At 37.4% G+C, this 21,797-nt stretch overlaps 6 protein-coding genes across 8 annotated transcripts; 3 read left to right on the forward strand and 3 right to left on the reverse strand.

Moving 5' to 3' along the window:
- Positions 1-446: 446 nt before the first annotated feature.
- On the forward strand, positions 447-2,221 carry LOC105170110 (serine/threonine-protein kinase OXI1). The gene is made up of 2 exons (XM_011090725.3): positions 447-1,073; positions 1,258-2,221. The coding sequence occupies exons 1-2, from the start codon at positions 670-672 to the stop codon at positions 2,135-2,137; spliced, it is 1,284 nt and encodes a 427-aa protein (XP_011089027.1). The 5' UTR covers positions 447-669; the 3' UTR covers positions 2,138-2,221.
- A 3,394-nt stretch (positions 2,222-5,615) lies between these two features.
- On the reverse strand, positions 5,616-7,447 carry LOC105170109 (large ribosomal subunit protein eL32z). Of its 2 annotated transcripts, none has more exons than XM_011090722.3 (4): positions 7,301-7,447; positions 6,700-6,794; positions 6,067-6,248; positions 5,616-5,942 (listed from the first exon to the last, which is right to left on the reverse strand). In XM_011090722.3, the coding sequence occupies exons 2-4, from the start codon at positions 6,787-6,789 to the stop codon at positions 5,813-5,815; spliced, it is 402 nt and encodes a 133-aa protein (XP_011089024.1). In that variant the 5' UTR covers positions 6,790-6,794; positions 7,301-7,447; the 3' UTR covers positions 5,616-5,812. The 2 variants fall into 2 exon arrangements, with proteins under 2 accessions (XP_011089024.1, XP_011089025.1); XM_011090723.3 differs by having other exon boundaries at positions 7,288-7,420.
- A 1,394-nt stretch (positions 7,448-8,841) lies between these two features.
- LOC105170108 (cytochrome b561 and DOMON domain-containing protein At3g25290) lies at positions 8,842-9,817 on the forward strand. Its single transcript, XM_011090721.3, has one exon. It carries the CDS (start codon positions 9,000-9,002, stop codon positions 9,726-9,728), a length of 729 nt encoding a protein of 242 aa, XP_011089023.1. The 5' UTR covers positions 8,842-8,999; the 3' UTR covers positions 9,729-9,817.
- A 2,350-nt stretch (positions 9,818-12,167) lies between these two features.
- On the reverse strand, positions 12,168-14,694 carry LOC105170107 (cytochrome b561 and DOMON domain-containing protein At3g25290). Its single transcript, XM_011090720.3, has 3 exons — positions 13,797-14,694; positions 13,128-13,382; positions 12,168-12,812 (listed from the first exon to the last, which is right to left on the reverse strand). Exons 1-3 carry the CDS (start codon positions 14,415-14,417, stop codon positions 12,537-12,539), a joined length of 1,152 nt encoding a protein of 383 aa, XP_011089022.2. The 5' UTR covers positions 14,418-14,694; the 3' UTR covers positions 12,168-12,536.
- A 358-nt stretch (positions 14,695-15,052) lies between these two features.
- On the reverse strand, positions 15,053-17,976 carry LOC105170105 (ras-related protein RABA5b). The gene is made up of 2 exons (XM_088884389.1): positions 17,485-17,976; positions 15,053-15,598 (listed from the first exon to the last, which is right to left on the reverse strand). The coding sequence occupies exons 1-2, from the start codon at positions 17,813-17,815 to the stop codon at positions 15,279-15,281; spliced, it is 651 nt and encodes a 216-aa protein (XP_088740515.1). The 5' UTR covers positions 17,816-17,976; the 3' UTR covers positions 15,053-15,278.
- A 219-nt stretch (positions 17,977-18,195) lies between these two features.
- Positions 18,196-21,067, forward strand: LOC105170104 (4-hydroxy-tetrahydrodipicolinate synthase, chloroplastic). Of its 2 annotated transcripts, XM_011090716.3 has the most exons (4): positions 18,196-18,575; positions 19,212-19,296; positions 19,569-19,727; positions 19,825-21,067. In XM_011090716.3, exons 1-4 carry the CDS (start codon positions 18,530-18,532, stop codon positions 20,750-20,752), a joined length of 1,218 nt encoding a protein of 405 aa, XP_011089018.1. In that variant the 5' UTR covers positions 18,196-18,529; the 3' UTR covers positions 20,753-21,067. The 2 variants fall into 2 exon arrangements, with proteins under 2 accessions (XP_011089018.1, XP_011089020.1); XM_011090718.3 differs by lacking the exon at positions 19,569-19,727 and having other exon boundaries at positions 18,197-18,575.
- Positions 21,068-21,797: the final 730 nt, after the last annotated feature.

Here is a 21,797-nt window from a genome sequence, read left to right on the forward strand (position 1 = left end):
TTGCCATAAATGGAACACTAAAATGAGAAAGAAGATCACAAGAAGCATATGTGGAATACAGTAATAAACAAGATTATTTAACTCGTATATACATCATCATTTATTTTTTTGGTACAAGTACTAACAATAATATACGTATAATAAAGTCAAGTATGAAAATACAAAATATTAGCGTGAAATGTACATTATTATATTAATGTAACAAAATCATACAATTTAATATTTTGAAACTTGATTGATATAAAAGAAGAAGCAGAATATTTAATTGGTGGGGGGGGGGGGGAGAAGGAGGGGAATTGAATAAATAATTATTATTATTTAGAGATGGAGTGAAAGTGAGAATCCATGAAATTTCCCACAGCCACCACCACGAAATCAGAATCCAGCCTCATTTGACTTATTATATTTGCATCAGAAAATCTCGCAAACGGCGTCGCATCCTAAGCATATACTTGAGCATTTTCCTCAACACCCCCACTCCTTTGATCCTTCCTTCCGCAGCAAGAAAATTTGACCCCCGTCCATGTTCCGCTATCGTATATAAAGCCTGTGAAATAGAGTTTCCAACTTAAACAAAACCAACCTCACAATTCTCCACCGTTTATTTACGAATCTGTAAATAAGAGAGAGAGAGAGAGAGAGAGAGTTCTTTCGCCGGATACCTCCGTCATGCACGAAGGCCACCACCATCGCCGCTGCCATAATCAGGACGATGATACGCTTTATCTGGACTTGAAGAAGCTGAAGGTGATATCGGCACTCGGTCGCGGCGCAAAGGGTGTGGTTTTTCTCGTTCGGACTGAGAATGGGGAATTGCTTGCACTGAAAGCAATTTTAAGATCTTCTATTGAGAAGAAGAAGCTCGCCAGCTCAAGTGATGGCAATGAGTACCGGAGGATTTGCTTCGAGAGGCAAGTGCTTGCCTCCTTTCATCATCCGCTCCTGCCCAAGCTTCATGGAGTTTTGATGACTGATAAGATCGTCGGATATGCCATTGATTACTGCTCCGGCCGTGATCTGAATTCTTTGAGGAAAAGACAAACTGAGAAAATGTTCTCCGATGACATCATCAGGTGATTACTTATTTTTGTTTCCCGTTTCTGTTTCCGTTCAAACTGTTAGGGAGTTCCGCTCACGGTATCAAGCAAATTAATAATTTTAGAAGAATTCAGTCAGTAAATTTAGAAACACAACTAAAATTGAAGGTCGCAAAAAACTAGAAACATGCTTAATGAAAATTTTTGCGTTTGATTTCAGATTTTACGCCGCAGAGCTGGTGCTGGCTTTGGAGTATCTCCATAATTCGGGCATCGTTTACAGAGATTTGAAGCCGGAAAATGTCATGGTTCAGGAAACCGGCCACTTAATGCTAGTAGACTTCGATCTCTCAACAAAACTCCCTGCAAAATCTCCTGAAAATCGTTCAGTCTCCTCCGGAACGAAGCCGCAGATCAAACCGAAGAAGAAAAAGAAATTCGGATTCTTCTTCAAGCGTCGAGACTCAGGCATTTCACCGTATGACTCGGTCCAAAGGGAGGAGCTCGGATCCAATTCGATGAGTTCCGAGTCGGATTCGGTGGAGAAATCCAACTCGTTCGTCGGCACGGAGGAGTACGTGGCGCCGGAGATCATATTAGGCGACGGCCACGATTTCTCCGTCGACTGGTGGTGCTTAGGCGTCATGCTCTACGAGATGCTCTATGGCACGACGCCGTTCCGGGGATCCAACCGGAAAGAAACCTTTTACCGGATCATAACGAAAGCCCCAGACTTGACGGGGGAGTGGACGGCGTTGAGGGACTTGATCGGAAAATTACTCGAGAAAGATCCGCGGAAAAGGATTTCGGTTCGAGAAATCAAGGGTCACGAATATTTTAGGGCCGTTGATTGGGACACGATCACGGAGATGCCCAGGCCGCCGTTTATTCCCGAATTGACGGACGTTGAGGGCATGGAGGGAAATAAAGAAATTGACGTGGAGAGTTATGTCCAAGGGGTGTTCAAAGTTGGTGAGGAGGGTAAAGTCGAGAATAACAGGAAATCAGTCAATGCAAATTGCGAGGAGAATAGGAATAAAGATGCGTGGGTTTACAATCATCCCACTCAAATTCAAAATGACAATTTTTTGATTTTTTGATTTTGTTATACATGTGGATTTAGTGAGTTGATAACTTATTAATGTATTCTTAATTTTTACATGATTATTAAGCTTCTTTCTAAATTATGATTCTATTTTTCACCCAACTACTCCACATGTGATTTCTTTAATTTCTTAATGTTTTTTCTTTTTTCTTTTTTTTTAAAAAAAAAAACTCATAAAATTTCATTAAAGCGAACAATATCTCATCCTGACGAAGAAAGAAAGAAAGAAAAATGTGCTAGTTTAATTGTTTTGTCAGCCATTTTGTGGCAACGGTGTGCATTATGATGTTCTCCTTTGTGAACCACTTAAACTTGGAATGTGACCCAAATTAATGACATTGGACCACTCATACTCATTACAGCCTTTATCTTAATCACCACGTATATTAGTCTCTCATGCTATTACTTGCAACTAATTTGACATAAATCCTAATACTATCATATCTACTTAAAAACATTTACACTAATATCCATCCTTAATGCGTTTAATATTGATTATATATTTGACACGTAAATACGTGTCATATACACAAACTTAAATACGTCACATATGAATAAGTCTAAATTGATTTTTCTTAAATAAAAAAAAAAGGTAATAATTGTCAAATTGACATAAAAATTGGTCATATGAAATGGTCTTTATGACATTTAATTAGCATAAAACTAAAAGAAGAAAACACCATATGCTTGTACAAATAATAGTTGCAAAATCACTATCAATTCAAGTTTGAGAAGAGTCTTCATTAATTTAACACCCTAGATTGAAAATTTGGTGGGCGTTCTTCCATTTAACAATTAATAAGGGACCTCTTTGGTGAATATTCCTTTTCAGTTTCACAATCAGAATTATGACAAGAGCAGAGTTTGTTCGGTGTGAAGCAAAAATGTCTCCAGCACTCATCATAACTAATTTTCAGGCATTTAAAGTGGAAGTTACACAAAACTTATTACATCCTCTCAACTGAACAACATGTGTACTGGACTGCCCCAAATATTCAATTCTACTCTCCATCATTCGACCTCAACACTCACAATAACATAGCATATTTCTTTCTTTTTGGCATATGACCAGCGGTTGAAATACACTTGATAAATATATGTATACACAATATAAAGCCGAATATGAGTCCTAATCAATCCAATCAACAACAAATCTATTCAAACATCTCACATTCCTAAATCACAATTAGGAAGTGTGATATACATCTCAACAACAACTCTCAAATGCCCAATTAATTAATATGAGCAAGAAATACAGAAGAAGATTAATGTTGTATGTACTTGGGAGGTTAAGGTATTTATAATAGAGGTTATTGAGGTCCCTCAATCTAGGATGCATCGCATCACTCAAATAAAGGATAATATCATACCAATCGGCTCCATATCGAATGAAAATGCTCATGATTATTTAGGGGTATTATGGTCTTTTAAATAATAAATTGTTTAGGTTTAGGTTAGGCCCACATACACAATACATACATATATGTGTATGTGTATGTTGAAGACAGCTAATATGATAGAAAAAAGATGTGGGCATACAGATTTCAAAGTTTTGCAACTATTAATAAATGCATCATCATAAACAATCAACACTCGTACCCAAAATTTGCTCACAACTTATAACCATATCATCACGTGTTAAACACGTTTCTTCCGGCTTTAGATAAATGAAAAGTAGGGGACGAGCCACAAATATTTACCATTTTATTTTTGTTTTTGGATAAATATAGCATAATTACCTTTAGATAAATTATTTTTGTTTTTGGATAAATGACAAATATTTGATTTAGAAAGGTATCTAATTTAAGTAGTATAATTCAAGAAAAGCCATATAAAATTTGTGTTTTTGTATGCCACTACATCAATCAATGTTACAATAATATTTATTATATCATGCATGACGTTAACTGGACATGTTAAAAAAATTATGTTTGAATTGGCTCAAAGTAATTTGTGTTAGTGTGGGGGGTGGCTTTAGTCTAAGTTAGTAATTCTAAAATTATGTTTAAAAACTAGTAGATGATGTATATGTCCAAAGCATTGAGATCCAAGCAATATCCTTTCCCTTTTTCTATTATAACAATTAAAGTAATTTGAGTTGAGAAAGTCGTGAACAAAAATAACTTACTCTTCCAAATAAACTATTTCATTGGACTCCACATCTTTGACTTCATGCCTGCCAAATTTCTTGGACCCTCTGCCTTCCAATTTTCAACTTTAAACGCTCCCGCTCTCTTTAACTTTCACAACTCGCCTTTTTTTAATGCAAATCTCACACATTTTTTTTGACCAAAACATAACAAACGACTTTTTGAATAAATTATATAAATAATTTTTTATTTTTATAAAAATATATATATACACCATTTTCAAAATTAGATATTATTACATAAATAATTTTTATTTTTTAGAAAATTATAAGTACTTGTGCTTTACATCTTTCAGGGATGCCAACGTCCAAGGTATTTAATAATTCTGTTAGGAGATTTTGTAATAAAATTAAGATTTCATAATTACAAATATACGTGAATTGACTTGAATACCAAATCATATAACATACACCAACCAATAAAGAAAGACGCACAACTATTACATTTTACCACTTTCTCTCCAACGACCAACGGCCAACTACCAAAATGCGGGTGGGGGAAGGAAATAGCCACCACGAAAAATTGACACGTGCCAGCAGTTGGATTTCTTGCAGTGCTAATTGTTCCTGATTTTCAACGTTATTTTAATATGAATCACTTCTTCACCAGCAGGGTCCCGTGATTTCTTTTCAAAAAAACATTCTTGACGTCCAAAACTAAAAGCCTGCTGGCTATTACCAGAATCGACTTCTTCCACACTTCTAGAAAAAAACCTGATGCCAGCAGAATTAACTATTCAACCACCCAGTTTCTCGGCTGTCGCGCGAGTCAAAGGTACCTACTTAGATAACATCGACCAACCATTGTCCATATTTTGGGATTAGGCACCTACTTAAGGATTCTACAAGGACACAAGTATAGAGTGGATGAAAGAAAACTCGTCCACAGACATTCTGATTCTTCATAAATATAATTATTTGGTTATGCTGGTGCTACGTACATGTTCATCTAAGGAAGACCTAAGAATTTATGAGATATTAAACTGATAATTTACAACTCAACAAAATGACATTGTTTCAACTCCACAGAGTCGAGAACTAATAAATCAATATAAAAAATACATCTTCTTATGAAGCCTGAAATCCTGCTCTCTGAGGAAGAGAAGCTGGTTAGAGTTTGGATACAATGACATAACCAAGTAGCAAAGCAACAATGGAAGGCATCGGCAACCAATAAAGAAATCCAATTATCATTAGATATATTTAGTTAATGAGGTTAGTGCAGTTCATTTTAAGCAAGGTCATCGTTTCTTGTAAGTAAAACTATCTCAAGGAAACATAAATTGGAAAGAAGCTGCTTCGAAATGGCTAAACACTCAGGCAATTGAAGCACAACAAATTTTGAAACCAAAATGTCAATGCATGTCGTCTAAATGAAATTGTATGCCATACATGGTACATGGCTAACTTCAAAACTAATAATCCCAAATAACATCTGCCCAGTGATTTCACCCTTTCAATCTTTTGATTACCGGCTAAAAGTAAAAACATTGCAACAAAAAGAAACAGCCACGTGACAGCTTACTCGTCCTCCTGGCTGCGCAACCTAGCCAATTTGTTGGTTACAACAATATCCAACTGTGCAGCTCGTTCAACAATATCTTTTCTCTTCTTGGTAGAAACATTGTGTGCTATCTCTGCACAATATGTCCTGACACAACAAGAATCATAGAATCAGCTCAACTGTATATTACACCTAAAAAGTTGGAAGGCTGAGTTGATGCATATTCTAAACGCAAGATCGGACTGGAAATGGTAGAGAAGTTGTAGCAAACCTATTATGCATCATGAGAACTTCCAGCTCTTTTACATTATGGACAACAAATTTCTTAAATCCATTGGGAAGATAATGGCGAGTCCTCTTGTCTGAGCCATAACCAATGTTTGGCATGAGGGTGCATCCTTTGAACTTTCTCCTGACACGGGAATCAATACCCTTGGGCCTGCGCCAGTTTGTCTGCCAACAATAAGAGATCAAAATTCAGTAACATACATTTAATGTGTGAACATCTGGCAACAAACAAACAAGAAATCTAAGGTGGAAGGAAAGCTGGGTTCTAGTCAGCATGAGCTAATCCTTGATAACAAAATGGATATAATATAATATATAAACAAATTACAACGCCCAGTAAAATTAATAACTAGCTCTTGCACAAAAGAAAAGCACAAGATCTCATTGTTTGACATAGTAAATCCACATCTTTATTTTATGACGGATGGACTCCACGATTCGATATTTACATGCAACCAGACTCAGATACTATGTTCAAGTGATAAATGCATGCGTCAATGACAGTGTTCCTTCTCCAGAAATATAAAGGAAAACCCTCAAACTTACAAGCCATAGGCCAAATTGATTAATGCCACAGCAATAACATAATTGCACAATACATTGGAGGAGGAGAAACCTTCACAGAGATGAATCGATCACTCTGGTGCCTCTTGAACTTCTTGAGACGCTTCTTAACAATCTTTTTGCTGAGCAATGGGACAGCCATGGCTTCTACAAATAGAATACTTAAACAGTAAGCGAGAAACTCACAAACATAATCTAATTCACCACTTAGCTTCTCAATACCACACACTTTTAGCACTTAACATCCCCCAAAATTTTAAGCAGACCGCTGCATGCATTTTCTCATTGAAACATGGCAAGTTGCACAATGTCAAAAATACAACTAGCACAAATATGAATTTTGATCCGCATATCAGAAATAAATTCAGCATACCAACTAGATGGAATCACCACATTCAGAAACAAAAATATGCTCCTAAAATTATACTTTTAAGCCATAAATTTCTTCCCCGAAATAAAACCAAGTAAAATGGGAATCTGCTTCAATACTAGATAGCAAACAAGCACATCGGACTAGCTAAACTTGGACTGACATTGAAAATGGCAGCTGAACCAGTTGAGCAAAATGAAAAACACAAATAACTATCATGAAAACGCAGAATTTGATATACTAAGGTATAATTCAGCCAACGAAATAAACCTCGGATTCGAACCTGGAGGCGTCGCGCAGCGGCTAGGGCTCCTCCTTCGTGGTGGCACAATGCTCCGCTAGGAGACGGTAAAGAAAGCGGCAAATTAGGGTTTTGTTGTGGATTTATATTTTTCCTTAGCCCTGCGCAATTCTGAAATGGGCGGCGTATCACTTTGTGGCCGAATATTGTTCATTTGTCAATAAAGCCCATTGACAAAAAGAGTAGGTAGTAAAGGCCCAGACCATGTAACTACAGTAGCAGAACTCTTAATACGTGAAGCATTGTTGACATTTGCTTCAAGTCCAGTTTCTACAGCCGGAAACATGGGCCTGATGCATTGTAGCCCGAAAGAGGCTCTTCAACCCGGTCCCTGAGAGAATGAATCGTTTCAAATACACACAACCTAAAATGGATGAAACATGCGAGTCAGCAGAAAAACTGAAAAATTGCTAAAATCATTACATATTTTCACATTCAATCAAAATCAAACACATGACTAAGTTGGGATTCGGAGAGATTGGGTACTGCAAGTTGAGTTTCTCCATTTAAGGCCTCTTTTGCCCAAAGAAGCAAACACTCCACCTCCACGCAACATCAACATCAACATGCCCCCAAAATTCTCACTATCTCAACGCATCCTCCCTTCTCTTCACTCACCTCAAATCACAGCAAAATTCGTAAGTCAAACCCTATTTCCAATTCCCAATCAATGAATGCCACCTCTTCTCATGCCCACCTGTTACTCTTTTATTTGCTTCACACATACTGCCCCCCATCATGTGATTTCATCTCCATCCCATGACACTCAATTCTAATTATAAAGACAAAAAAATATTTATCATTAAAGTGAATAGTTTTCAAGTCTCAACCTCAGACCTCAATTATTTGTTATGCTTTTTAGTTCAAATTATAATAATATTTAATAAATTAGTTGCTCTAATTACTTAATACGTTCTACTACCAATTGGAAAAAGATCAAGTATATTTCAATTCTTAAAAAAAAAAAATACTTAAAATAAGATTGATTACAACTTCAATTTAATTATAAAAAGGGATTACATAATTTGCTACACACCTACTAAAAAAAAGTTAATTATTTATCAACTCAAAAAAATTTCTATTTCAATATAGTCGTAAATATAAACTCTTATCATGTGTTGGTATTAAAAAGTAAAACAATATATTTGGCACAAATTATCATTACGAATAATTTGTATCCACATAACATTTTACTAAATATACTAATGTATTATTTGTATTTGTATTCTATTTTAAACATTCTTCATCTGTATATAATTTCGGGTTAAAGCCTATATCCATAGGATATATAATAGAAGATTGCGGGATTTTATGTCTTATCTTTTTAGTCTATATTATATCTTATTTTAAAAGTAATCAACTTAATTTGTTTCTCCACTTATTATGTTGAAACAAACTGCTTCTCACACGTTTGTCATTTTACTCATCCACATTTTTCTTGAATTTTATTTCACCAAATTTATTTTACCAAAAATTATAAATTTAAAAAAAATATTTTATATATGTAAAATATATCGTCTTTGTACAGACAGAGTGTCCTGTTCAAAAAAAATATTACAAATTATTTCGGCTTACTGTCCGCTCCCGCAAATTCCTGCTCTTTATTCTTTAACTTCTCATCTCCGAGCCTCTGTCTATATAGCCCTCCGTAACCAGCAAATTCTCCTCCACAACATCCGCCATGGCCGCTTCCTCTTTCCTCCTCATCGCCGCCGTGGCTCTGCTAGTTTGCCCGGCCCTTTCACTCACCTGCACATCACAGACATTTTCCCAGAACATCAAGTTCGCAAACTGCACGGACCTTCCTACTCTAAAGGCCTTCCTCCACTGGACCTACGACCCGACAGCGAAGCCCAAACCGACCCTTTCCATCGCCTTCATTGCTCCTCCGGCGAAGTCAGACGGATGGATTGCTTGGGCCCTAAACCCGACGGCCTCCGGCATGCTGGGTGCCCAATCACTCATCGCCTTCAAAGACACCAACGGATCCGTCGTCGTGAAGACGTACAACGTCTCCGTGTACGGCCCGATTTCCGAGTCGAAGATCTCGTACGAAGTCCTCAACAAGCGGGCCGAATCATCTCAGGGTGTGATGAGGATATTCGCCACGCTCGCATTGCCGTCCGGGAGTGCGGAGGTGAACCAGGTTTGGCAGGTGGGGGCTTCCGTTAAAGACGGGGTGCCGGCGAAGCATGAATTCTCGGCGGAAAATCTAGGTGCGAAAAGCAAGCTGCAGTTGGTGGGTGAGGCGGCGGAGAAAGGAGGGAGTCCGGCTGCTGCACCGACGTTGGTCCCGGAGGCTGGAGGGCCGAGCGGGAATCAAAGTGGAGAAAGCTCGAGGGTTTGGGGGATTGGGTTGGGGCTGTACGGAGCTTTGGTGGTATTGGGGGTTTCTATTTTTGGATTGTAGATGCCAGAATTTACTAGTATTTTGTTCGCGGAAAATAAATATATGTAGTTGGAGGAAAAATATTGAAATTTATTTGGACTGCTTTTTTATTTTATTTTTTTAAATATATATATACATTTTTTAAATCATATTTTAGAGAATAAAAAAGCTAAAAAAATATATGGATATAATAGAGAAAACGATATATATGATTTCGTTTATGAGAAAGAATCAAAATAAACCCTTGGTATGGGGAAAACTATTGTTTAATTCATATATTCTATTTTTGGTATTGTTGTGAGGTCAAAGAACAAAATGTGGTGTCTTTTTGGTATTGGTACGTTATGGAGGAAGGTGAGGAGAAAGAACATTGTCGTTTCATTCGTCTCCGTGCCGCGTTGGGAAAACTTTTGATATGATGATGAGTAGTAGGTGGAAGTGGAACTCAAAGCACTCATAATACCTCATTCTAATATCCTGTTGAGGCAGATTCATGAAGATAAAAATTGATCATCTCTTGATCTTTTTTATTTAGGTTCGAATCAAATCTCTTGTTAAAAATATACAGATCGATTCTCTTCATCTTGTTAATGTATTTTCAAATCTTGAAAGTATTTTTATCATTTCACGCATATTTATGATTATCACTTTTAATATCAAAATATCAACCATACAATTACAGCACCTAACCAAATGGTGTCTCCATTTAACTTTACTACATGCAAAGAATGAGCATTGATGGATCACTCTCTAGCTTTAATTAATGTTGTCATTTCAACTGAACGCCTTTTAACATAATAGATGATTAAGATTAGCATCTTCTTACCAACCACCAACAAAACATATCATGTGTTTCCCACTTCTCACGTTAATTTGTTTGTTCAATCATATATATTAGCATGCAGCATTATTCATCTTCAGATGTACATATATTGTTTAGGTTAAACTTCAACTATTCATTTCAACTTAAATCATTTGGACTTAATTAATTAATTTTCATCAAAGTAAATTGGGACAACTGCCCTAACAATTTTAATTGTTAATTAGGATTTTAATTGTTAATGATGATGAAGAAGCTTGGGGGCCTAATTTTGCTAGCTGTTAGATGAGGATGACCGCCCTTAATTCCGCGCATAATAATGATTTTTCCAGTTATATATAATAATCTAATTCTTATTTAATATATATACTTCTTTCTTGAGCGCGTCGCAATCCATGATTTTACTTTTGGGATTGTTCCCATTTAAGTAAAATTGATTGCGCTTATCATACTATTATATCACGTATTCCAATAAAATATAGTGTAGCATTGTTGTAATATGGGAAATTTTATCCAAATTAGGCTTTTTTATTCTTTGAATGGTATATTAATTATACACTTTTCATATAATAATATAGATATAATCAAATTTGATTTAAACAAAAAAAACTTGGCGATTATTAAGGCCAATTACCTCTCTTTTATTTGTTCAATCTTGACCCAACAAACAAATTTAAATAAAAAAAAAAAACAGCCAACATATTAATAGGTCCTCCATGCACGTGAGCTCGAAACCCGAGAATTACATAATGAACTAAATTAATTTGACTAAATTTCCATCCTTGAAATTCACAATAGTTCAATAAAATAAACATATTTGACAAACGGGAGAAGAAATAATGAATTTATCTAAAAGTTCAAATGTAAAGACTTTATAATAAAATTCAGGTCGATATTATATTTTTGGGTTGAAAGTGAGGTGGAGGTGGTCCACATAAAATTTAAACCAGTCTTTCACATATGAAAACAACCTATCTAAATTATGAGGGCCCAACTCGGTTAATAATTATATATATAGCATAGATACCTAAAATGCGACAATTTGGGACCATATTGAATTTTGGTGACGGCACAGCCGCATCAGCATTACAACATTTAAAATCATATTATACGATACTTTCCTTTACTTACTATTTTCGTAAGATGTGGACATTAGATTATTTTTATGTCCGAAACCCCACCTACTTACTCTAAGCCCCAAGACGGCAAAGATGAAGGCCAAATTTATCTCCAAAAAATTAACGGATCCCAAGTCTATGTCTTAATTTATTGGATTCACATGCTAAATACCCAGCATTACGTAAGGAATCTTGTTTGTTGCATTAATGATACAATTACATGGGATTCCCAACGATTATGCAAACCCTTTTCCCCTCTTCTAACATTAATTTCTTTCTTGTATGCTCATAATTCTACTTCTGAAAAACCACTTTAACCAACCAAACCATCAATTTTACCCCACGTAAACCCGCAACAAACAACACAATCTGTAGCAATAAATGGCCAAGATTATTTGATTCAAGATGAAGGAAACGAAGAAATATGAATTCTACTAGGATTGAACATGCACCTTGACCTTGTACCTATATGGACCATCATGTGCCCTTGTACTTGAGATCTCAAACATGTTTGCCTACATATTAAGCATCATAAACTGTCTTCATTCATTCACCCCATCAAATCAATGTTCAGAAAGGGAGAGGATTGCGTCTCAGACGCTGTACACTGTTTCTCTAGTTTGTGATAACATCGACTCACATACCCCAATCGGACATCCCAGCAAACAAAGTACAAGCTCCAATAATAAGGATGTCTACTCCATAAATTACGTAAACTACTGTACATGCCACCGCTCCAAAATGAAAATTGCACAATACAAATGAGTCAGCCACCAAGAATTTATGCCAACAGATGGGCAATATGATAATGTGCAACAATACGAATACACATAAATCCAATTGATCATTGGGGCCAGAGGTTCTTGCCTGCCGTTGGTCATTGCAGCCATCTTAAGCTTTGGTTGACTTATCATTCTTCGTCTTCCTTTTTCTCCTTAGAACGATAGTCCAAGTGATTGCTTCCAACAATGCAGCAATGCCTCCTACTACTGCAATCACAATGATATATGCATCTCTCCACTTTTGTTCAGGCTGTAATATGTTCAAACCTTTGAACACATTGATGATGCCAAGGGTGAGAATTGCATATCCAAATCCGTGATGGTAGATGTTCCAGTAAAACCGATACTTGTGGTCCTTGTTAGGTCTCAATAGCAATGCAAATATCTACGATAAAATCAAACACGGAAACAACCCGATTAAAATATCTAGAAAGAGAGTCAGCAAGCCGAAAACAAGAGGCTTAAAATTATCCCTCGTTTGCATATGCGTTCCTCTAGAATAAACCAAAATCTGCAGTAGACTCATAAATGTAATTCATTTGCAACTTCCACACCCTACTCACATTCACAAATTGATTCTTGATTAGGAACATTGTACTTCGAGTTATAAATTAAGGTAACAAAACGGACATAGCCATCCACCACTAAAACTCACAAAATCCTAAGTCGATATGATTCCAGAATGTGAAGTAAAAGTTACCTGCACTGTTGCAAGAGCAAAGAGAGCAATCCCAATATTTCGATGGTTATAATATGTAACACCCTTCGATTCACTTCCAAGTTTAAGACCAGTTGCCCAACCAGCAACTCCAATGGCATAGGCAGAAACCTGGCAGGAAATGTGTAGATAAAACCATGCTGGATCGGCAGATGGAAACGTCCTCAAGTATCTTGCAATAATGATCCCGATCGGAAACATAATTCCCCAGCTCACAACATTCAGTATCCCATGGATCTGAACCAATTACCACAGAAGTTAGTTCTCCTTTAAACATCACAATTAATCAATTCAATTACCATAGCAGCTAAAAATTTGACGAAATTCCATCAGCAGAAACTAATGAACATGTCAAGCAAGCCCAATCAGCTAACTATCCAAAGCCCAGATTTTGTACTATATTAAGGCACGCAAAATCAGTAGGTAAGACAAAGAAAAACTGAGAACAATAAAGTGCTCATTGTCACTGGAATCAACCATGTTTTTTTTCCATAACCAGAATTTTCTTTACATTCTGTTCAATTCTGTTGAGGAACGGCCCAAAACATACCCTATGGGATATTCAATCTCAAAGTTCATTTAATAGCAAAGAACCTTAGCATTATTTTGTATAAAAACAGTAATTATATACCCAAAAGTTGAAAAACTCACATTCCTCTTCTGGGTTCTGGAGTCACCTCCGCTGGCTCCATCGCTCTGTCCTCTCAACAAATCAAGGCTGCCTTTGGAATTCAAATTCGCAGGCTGAAACTCATGCTTATCCGGCACCCCATCAGTCACAGAGGGCCCCACTTGCCAGACATGATTCACCGTCGTCTTCTCCTTTTCCGGCAGAACCAGAGTGGCGAAAAGCCTAATCAACCCGCCGGAAAACTCCGCCGACGACTCCTTCACCTCATACCACACCTTAGACTCCGTTAACGGGCCATACACGGAGACATTATACGTCTTAACCGTCATTTCACCCTTGGCATCCCTGAAAGCAACGAGGGCCTGCGAGCCCACCATGCCGGTGCTCGTCGGGTTGATGGCCCACGAAACCCATCCATGGGGCCGCGCCGGAGGGGAAATGAAGGCGATGGAAAGGGTGGACTGGGCCGGATCGTAGGACCAATGGAGGTAGGAGTTGAGGAAGGGCAGGTCGTTGCAGAAAGCGTAGAGCTTGTTGTTGGTGAAGGTCTGGGAGGTGCAGGTGGCTGAGTGCGACGGCGAGAATAGAGAAACCGCCGTGAGGAGAAAGAGTGTGGCTAGGGATAAAGAGGAAGGCTCCATTACTGATGGGGACAGCCAAGAATTGTGTTGCACACAAGCAAGGATGGATGCTGTTAATCTTCTTTCGGAAAATATATGTATGTATTGGGAAGGTGTGAGAATTGACTCCTGAAAGAGAATGTTTGGTTGGGACGGAAATTTAGGAGAAGACGTGAATCTTTCACCGCTATTTCAGCAATTTTAGTGTATGGGAGGGAGGTTGAGTTGAAACTTTAAAGTGATACAGTAACGGCCTTTCTTCTTACACCAATCCGTGCCGTCCGTCCAGTTTGTTGGGGTAATCTATTTTACTTCTTATCATTTGGTGTTGTCTTAATGACGGACTACACTGTTGGATATTTAATTTCAAGAATCTGTATGGAATCTTTAATTTTTAAAATTTGAATTAGTACCTAATTTTGTATTTTATTTAACGCTGTATAGATTAAAATATTTTTCAAATGCATATGTCATATTTTTTACTATTACTATAATGTACATGAGGTAAGTGTTGCAAAATATCATTTAACGCTATCGAATAGAATTTTGTGTTGCAAATTCTGTAGTAACTTACATTATTATATGTATAGATAGAGACGGAATGCAAAGGAGCAGGGCTTATCGCCTATTGTTCCTGGAAATGTGATCACACCAAGTTGTAGTAATGTTACAATTCATAATTGGATGATTTCATTACAAAATTTGCGGTCTGTAATCTCCGTAAGTAACATGCCCTATAAAAAATTTCCAGTCTAATGAAACCTTCAACAGTTCAACCCTTTCCATGTATGAAAAATAATCGTTACATGTAACCAGCACCTCTAAAAGAAAATGAGAAGAAGAAAAAAGGAACGAGCAACGCAAGAATTGCATGCTTGAAACTCATCTAGAACAGCACGACAAGGTGCCATTCTTTTCCTTTGACAAGTCGACACCATTAGCCAAGCTAACCCGATTCACCGAAAGCTCTGCCTTGTAAGAGTCAGAGTTGAGAATTTTTCGGCTAACCTTGTCGTAAATCTCACGGATGACAATCTCAAAGGCCTTATTGACGTTTGTCGAGTCGAGGGCGGAGGTTTCTATGAAGAATAGTCCTTCTTCTTCTGCGAGGCCTTTGCCCTCATCCACGCTCACCTCTCTGATATTCTCCAAGTCGCACTTGTTCCCGACTAGCATTCTTGCAACTGTGGTGTCGCAGTGAGCTGCATATTGTTCCAGAGATGGTCAAAAATGGATAAGGATGAACAATAAATTTTGATATGCCAGGGCAAGAAAAAAAAATGCAACACCAGCAAGATTTGAATGAGAAGCAAAATAGTATCCAACCTGCAAAAGAAGGTTACAAACGAAAACACACACACTGACACATGTATCTATGTGTGCAAATCTGTTTTGCATGGAATTTAGAGTGTAATTCGGCACTTAAACCCTAAGGTTAAATTTGGATTGAAGGATTTGGAATTGAGGGAAGGATTAGGAAGATGATTTCAAATAACTGCACATAAAAAGAATTTGAAATCTATCAATATTTCACAAAATATAATTCAAAATGAAAGATGAACGATCTGAAACTTTGAAATCCTTACCTTCAAATCCATTAGTCCAAACACAATGTAAGAGTAGTTGGTGTTTATTAAATTGCTCAACAACAGATGGTGCTGGCTTAAATAGTTGGTCTTGCTTAAGGTGAGCCAAAAATTCTCTTAGCTCCACTTTTGCTCAATACTGCTAAATGAATTTCTACAGCATCATAGTTAATTAAGTTTATTCAGAGTTAATCATTAATCCTACAAACTAAAATGAATTGTCAAACGCTTCAACCTTAAATGTACTCCTCACAGCAATAACCATCATTATCAGGATGAGTTCAATGCTAATTTCCTAATATTGTTAAAGTTCGCTATACTATCAAGTATAGATGTATGTATAAAAACAAGAAAGAAAGAAAACAGTATAGATATATGTATATAGTTTAGCTAACCTTATATGCGGAGTAATCAGCCCAAGTTAGAACAAAAAGACAATATTCAAATATGCTCCTGAAATCAATTACAGATATTGACTGAGGTCGCAAACCAGGTTTACCAATGGGTTCAGACAAAACATTAACTACATTGCATCTAAAAGTTCAACCTTCTTTATATGTCCCCATAATACATCGAACGAACCAATATATAGGATGTAAATACGTTGTACTGTTTGTTTGCAACACTTACCTACTCTGCATGAATGACACTTATGATCCCCCAACTTCATGCCTTTATCAACTTTAGATGCAAATGCCTTTTTATGACTTACAGGTGAGGGTTTTTTATTGCTCATTCAGGTTCATCTACCCCAACAGTTTTATTAATGACATTAACAGAAACAGGGGATTCCATGAGAACAGGATTATCTTGGCGGGCAGAGCTGATTTTTCTGAAGGAAGCTCTCTTTCCATATATTAGGAAATGCAAATGCCTATAGATCAAAATAACTTAAATCAGATGTGTGAACTCCATGGGACGAAGAAACATTCTTCAGAGTAAAGATTTAACTGGACCAGAAATCCTTCTTATATCAATTCATCTCACTTCCATATTCTACTAGCACCGAGGCAAATAAAACATTTTCGTAAATGCATTTGAGTGAATGTGTCAGGAAACCAATCTAATTCTAGGGAGCAAACTGGTGGTTTGATCATTTTGTTATCTCATAGTTTGCTCAATCTGACTTTGAACCACAATTAAGAATTGGAAGAATGAAAGATGAAAAGATGAATCTAAGCTAATACAGACATCCTTCTAAGTACCATTTCAATCAATATCAGATAATCAAACAGAGTAACATCACCAAATCATTTACACCAGAACAATAGCAAAATAAATCAAAATATTGAAACACAAACAAGGAATGCGAGTAAAAACTCCCGAAATTTTAGGATTCAGTACTAGTTTATAGTGAAATGTTAGAAATTCAACCAAGACGCAGGAAGCCCACAATCAACTCATTCAACTGCTTTTGAATCCAGACAACAGAAGAGAGACGGACAAACAAGAATCAAAGCTCAAAAAAGGGCTATTAGTAAAAGGAAAGAAGAACAACGTACTATTAAGCTCATCGAGCCATCGTTTAATGCTCTCGAAGGTGGACTTTCTGCTGATATCATAGACAATGAGCGCCCCGACAGCGCCGCGGTAATAGGCAGAAGTGACGGCCCGAAACCGCTCTTGGCCGGCGGTGTCCCAGACCTGAGCCTTGATCTCTTTGCCGTCGAGGTCCACCACTTGGGTCTGGAACTCAACTCCAATGGTGGCCTTGGAGTTATGGTCAAACTCATCTCGAGCAAAGCGTGAAAGCAAATTGGATTTGCCCACGGCTGAATCGCCTATCACCACTATCTTGAACAAATACTCCTCCCCTCCTCCTGCTTCCGCCATTGCTCTTCTGGGTTTTTATTTTCTTGCTGGTTTGCTCGGTTTTATGTGTGTGATATAAATGCGTGTGAGGACTGAGGAGACTTGAGAAGGGATGGAGGAGACAGGAAAAGATTGGATTTTTATTTATTGAGTTGAAGGGAAAAAGTGGCGGACAGTAGTAGTTGTACGGGGTAGCAAGCACGCATTCACTGCGTAATTCTCGGGTAAAGAGTCTTTCATACTATTATATTTTTCCTTACAGATATATATTATTATTATTTTCTTGTTAATAGTTTTGATTAATTTTGGATTATGTGAGGTTTAAAGTCAAAAGTTCTTGATCAGAACAAAATCCCATTTTTAATTACTGACATAATTCTTCTACTCTATTTTGACCCCAGACGTGGTGGACACCTGTAATTGTAATGGAAAACAGGCATTAGAATAAAACCTAAGACATTTCTTGTCTGCCGCCATATCCAATCCCTACGCGGCGTCGCTAGCCAACCACCATCTTCTGGTGTCCGATAAATTCTAATGCGACTGAGCTCCTGTGAGGGTCTCATTCCTCTATCCGGTGTCCGGAGCACCCTTCGTTGCTGGAGAATTATGTGATCTTGCTCAGGCCCTTGCCCTTCTTTGTTTTTCTTCTTATTTCTCTCTCTCTCTACACACACACACACAGTCATATATATATATATATATATATATATATTGTTTTTCTAGTTTCCAGCAATGGCGTCGGCCATTGGATGTTGTTCTCTCAAGGTTACACATCAAGGTATTCTTTTTTAATGGGTTTATGCCGATTGATAGTTATGAGGACACTCGAATGCGAAGCTATTTGATTACCGTCTTTATAGTGGTCAGTAGTTCGGACAAGCAAAGGGATGTGTGGGAGTAGCTTTAGCTTGATTGTCTTATGTCAGTTTTAGTCCACAGGATCTTTCGTTTGCTAGAGAACATTTGGGTTCTGTGTTCATTTGATTCTGGGTCGATGAGAATGAATTAAATATGTTGAACTAAGTTAAGGCTTTAGTCTCTGATCGATTTCTGGTATTTATGTTACAAAATTAAGGTACTATTGATGGTGTTTTGATATCACTTGATCTTAGCCAAAGAAGGCCGAGAAAGGATATTGTTGTAGACATATATACACTGTCTTGTATAGCTTTCTTTGTTCAGGTATTTTTGTTTCTGTATAGGTGTGGTTTTGGTGTTTCACACGAAGAGCAAGTGATTTTCCCCCTTCTCTTTTCCTGGCATTCTTCATTTAGAAATATTTAAACCATGTTCGATGCTTAGTTTTTGGATTTAGGAACATTTTAACTCCAATTTAAGAGAGGACTGATAGTTAAGCAGCCAGAAAACGTTTTTGTCTGCCATGCTGATGCCTGTTTCTACTGCATTGGTGCAGGAGGGATGCCAAAATGGAGATCGCCTAGAGCAGCTGTGGTTCCCAATTTTCATCTTCCAATGCGTAGTTATGAAGTTAAAAATAGGTAAGTGGTCAACGAAAAATTTTCTTAGGAAGTGATGTTTGGTCTTCATATCCTGCACTAGAGCATACAGTATAAGCCATTTTGATTTTACTTTTTGTTATGATGGTGCTTTCTTTGTGTAGTTTTCAAGAAAAGATATCATGTTAGTAAAAGATAGCTCCAACACAATAAAGGCTAATTTTATGATCTATCACTGCTTATCCATGATAGTAGGAGTGGACTCTGCATACTAATGCAGCTTGATATGATTCTCTTTCTTATTTCTGCGACAGTGATTGTATTATCTTTGTATTATGTGTGAGGGGAAGTCACGTTGGTGTGGGCTTGCTTCCGAACCCTGTCTTTTGCATTTTGGGCTCAATTGGAATAAAAATGTTATCACACGATTCACTGGTTGTTTTTCTGCTGTTTGTTCTGTCAATTTTAGCCACGTAAGTTTCCTTCCAATGTTTCTAGCTCACGCAAAGGTCTTGCAGTAGGGTTATTCCTTGATGCCCCATATGTGAGCTGTGAACTTTCTTTTTGCAGGACTAGCGTTGACGATGTGAAATCACTTAGATTGATCACCGCCATAAAAACTCCTTATCTGCCCGACGGCAGATTTGACCTAGAGGCCTATGATACCTTAGTGAACATGCAGATTGAAGATGGTGTCGAGGGGGTCATTGTTGGTGGCACCACTGGCGAAGGCCAGTTGATGAGCTGGGACGAGCATATTATGCTTATTGGTCACACCGTGAACTGTTTTGGCGGATCCATCAAAGTCATTGGCAACACTGGAAGTAACTCGACCCGAGAAGCTATACACGCCACTGAACAAGGCTTTGCCGTTGGAATGCACGCTGCACTTCACATCAATCCGTACTATGGCAAGACCTCCCTAGAGGGTTTGGTTTCTCACTTTGACAGTGTCCTGTCCATGGGCCCTACAATTATCTACAATGTACCATCACGGACCGGCCAGGATATCCCACCCCGTGTGGTTCACACTCTAGCGCAGAGGCCCAACTTAGCAGGAATCAAGGAATGTGTTGGAAATGATCGGGTCAAGCAGTATACAAGTCATGGGTTGGTCGTTTGGAGTGGGAATGATGATCAATGCCATGATTCACGATGGGATTATGGAGCCACCGGAGTAATTTCAGTGACCAGCAACTTGGTTCCTGGTCTGATGAGAGAACTGATGTTTGGAGGAAAGAATCCATCACTGAATTCAAAACTTACGCATCTAATCGAGTGGCTTTTTCAGGAGCCAAATCCAATCAGCTTGAACACAGCCCTTGCTCAGCTCGGGGTTGTGAGGCCGGTTTTCCGCTTGCCATATGTACCCCTTCCTTTGGCAAAGAGGGTGGAGTTTGTGAATATAGTGAAAGATCTCGGGAGGGAGAACTTTGTAGGAGACAAAAATGTCCAGGTTCTGGATGATAACGACTTCATTCTGATCGGTAGGTATTAGCTGCAATTTACATGGTGAGGACTACTTTCTGATCTGGACATTGTTGTCTCGATCTTTTTTGGCTTTCTGGAATAATAATTGGCATTCTTGAATTGCTTTCTTGGAGGGTAAAGGTCTATATCAGAATAAGTTGTTTGAATGGCTGTCCGAGTATTTACATCTTCACTCCCTGGTTACTTTCCGATTTGGCCGCAGACAGGACAAACTGCTATGTGTATACGTTTTCCTGCCTGTAAGTTGAGATGATATGAGCCTACTGTCTACATGTGGTCTGAAACATGGAATAACAAAATTTCCGATTATGGTTTCTCCCAATGTTCTGGTGTCTATTTTGGGCAAAATTGCATATTATCTCCAGTATTTTTAAAAGTCAGCTAAAAACTCGCCATGTGAAAAAAAAGCCCTCTATTTTCTTAAATAGAACACCATTTATCCTTCACCTTTAATTAAAGCTAACGGTGTTAAATTTTTTTGTCAAAAAGAGCATTATGTCTTTAACAATTATATATTACTTCTTATTTTTATGATCGTTGGTTTTTTTTTTTATTGCATAACAAATTTAGAAGTTAACCAATACATCTCAACTATTAGATCTAAATTATTAAGATTTAAAATTTAACTAATTTTGACACATATTATATCTATAAATATAAAATATAAATTATTATTTATAAAAATATTAAAATTAACCCCACCCCTACCATCAGGTCCCCCTCCCCCTACTGCCTCTCTCCACCAAGCCCCTTCCCCCACCACCGGGGGGGGGGGGGGGGCGTCCCCCAACCACCCTCTGGGCAACCGCAATGCGGCACCCAATTTTTTTTATTTTTTATAAATTTAAAAATATATTCAGGAAAAAGAAGAATTAATTTTAAATTTAAATTTCATCTATTTATATAAATATTTATTAAAATATATTTAAGTTAATTATTAATTTAAATTTTTTATATACTATTCTTTTTAGTGTGATTTTAATTTAATTTTTTATTTAGATGATAAATCTATAAAAAAATATATTTTTTGTATTTTTAATATTTTAATAAAT

This window comes from Sesamum indicum, linkage group LG9, assembly GCF_026168435.1.
Source record: "Sesamum indicum cultivar Baizhima isolate 11 linkage group LG9, ASM2616843v1, whole genome shotgun sequence".
NCBI classification, from domain to species: Eukaryota; Viridiplantae; Streptophyta; class Magnoliopsida; order Lamiales; family Pedaliaceae; genus Sesamum; species Sesamum indicum.

Bases quoted from the DNA above. Each gene is read 5' to 3' on its own strand.
- LOC105170110 (XM_011090725.3), top strand. From the start codon at position 670: ATGCACGAAGGCCACCACCATCGCCGCTGCCATAATCAGGACGATGAT. The intron at 1,074-1,257 runs GTGATTACTTAT...GTTTGATTTCAG, and splicing joins TTCTCCGATGACATCATCAG to ATTTTACGCCGCAGAGCTGG.
- LOC105170109 (XM_011090722.3), bottom strand. From the start codon at position 6,789: ATGGCTGTCCCATTGCTCAGCAAAAAGATTGTTAAGAAGCGTCTCAAG. The intron at 6,249-6,699 runs GTTTCTCCTCCT...TATTGTTGGCAG, and splicing joins ATCGATTCATCTCTGTGAAG to ACAAACTGGCGCAGGCCCAA. The intron at 5,943-6,066 runs GTTTGCTACAAC...TTGTTGTGTCAG, and splicing joins GTTCTCATGATGCATAATAG to GACATATTGTGCAGAGATAG.
- LOC105170108 (XM_011090721.3), top strand. From the start codon at position 9,000: ATGGCCGCTTCCTCTTTCCTCCTCATCGCCGCCGTGGCTCTGCTAGTT.
- LOC105170107 (XM_011090720.3), bottom strand. From the start codon at position 14,417: ATGGAGCCTTCCTCTTTATCCCTAGCCACACTCTTTCTCCTCACGGCG. The intron at 13,383-13,796 runs GTGAGTTTTTCA...TAATTGGTTCAG, and splicing joins CCAGAACCCAGAAGAGGAAT to ATCCATGGGATACTGAATGT. The intron at 12,813-13,127 runs GTAACTTTTACT...ATTTTATCGTAG, and splicing joins TTGCTCTTGCAACAGTGCAG to ATATTTGCATTGCTATTGAG.
- LOC105170105 (XM_088884389.1), bottom strand. From the start codon at position 17,815: ATGGCGGAAGCAGGAGGAGGGGAGGAGTATTTGTTCAAGATAGTGGTG. The intron at 15,599-17,484 runs GTACGTTGTTCT...AACAATATGCAG, and splicing joins ATGGCTCGATGAGCTTAATA to CTCACTGCGACACCACAGTT.
- LOC105170104 (XM_011090716.3), top strand. From the start codon at position 18,530: ATGGCGTCGGCCATTGGATGTTGTTCTCTCAAGGTTACACATCAAG. The intron at 19,297-19,568 runs GTAAGTGGTCAA...TTTCTGCGACAG, and splicing joins AGTTATGAAGTTAAAAATAG to TGATTGTATTATCTTTGTAT. The intron at 19,728-19,824 runs GTAAGTTTCCTT...TTCTTTTTGCAG, and splicing joins GTTCTGTCAATTTTAGCCAC to GACTAGCGTTGACGATGTGA.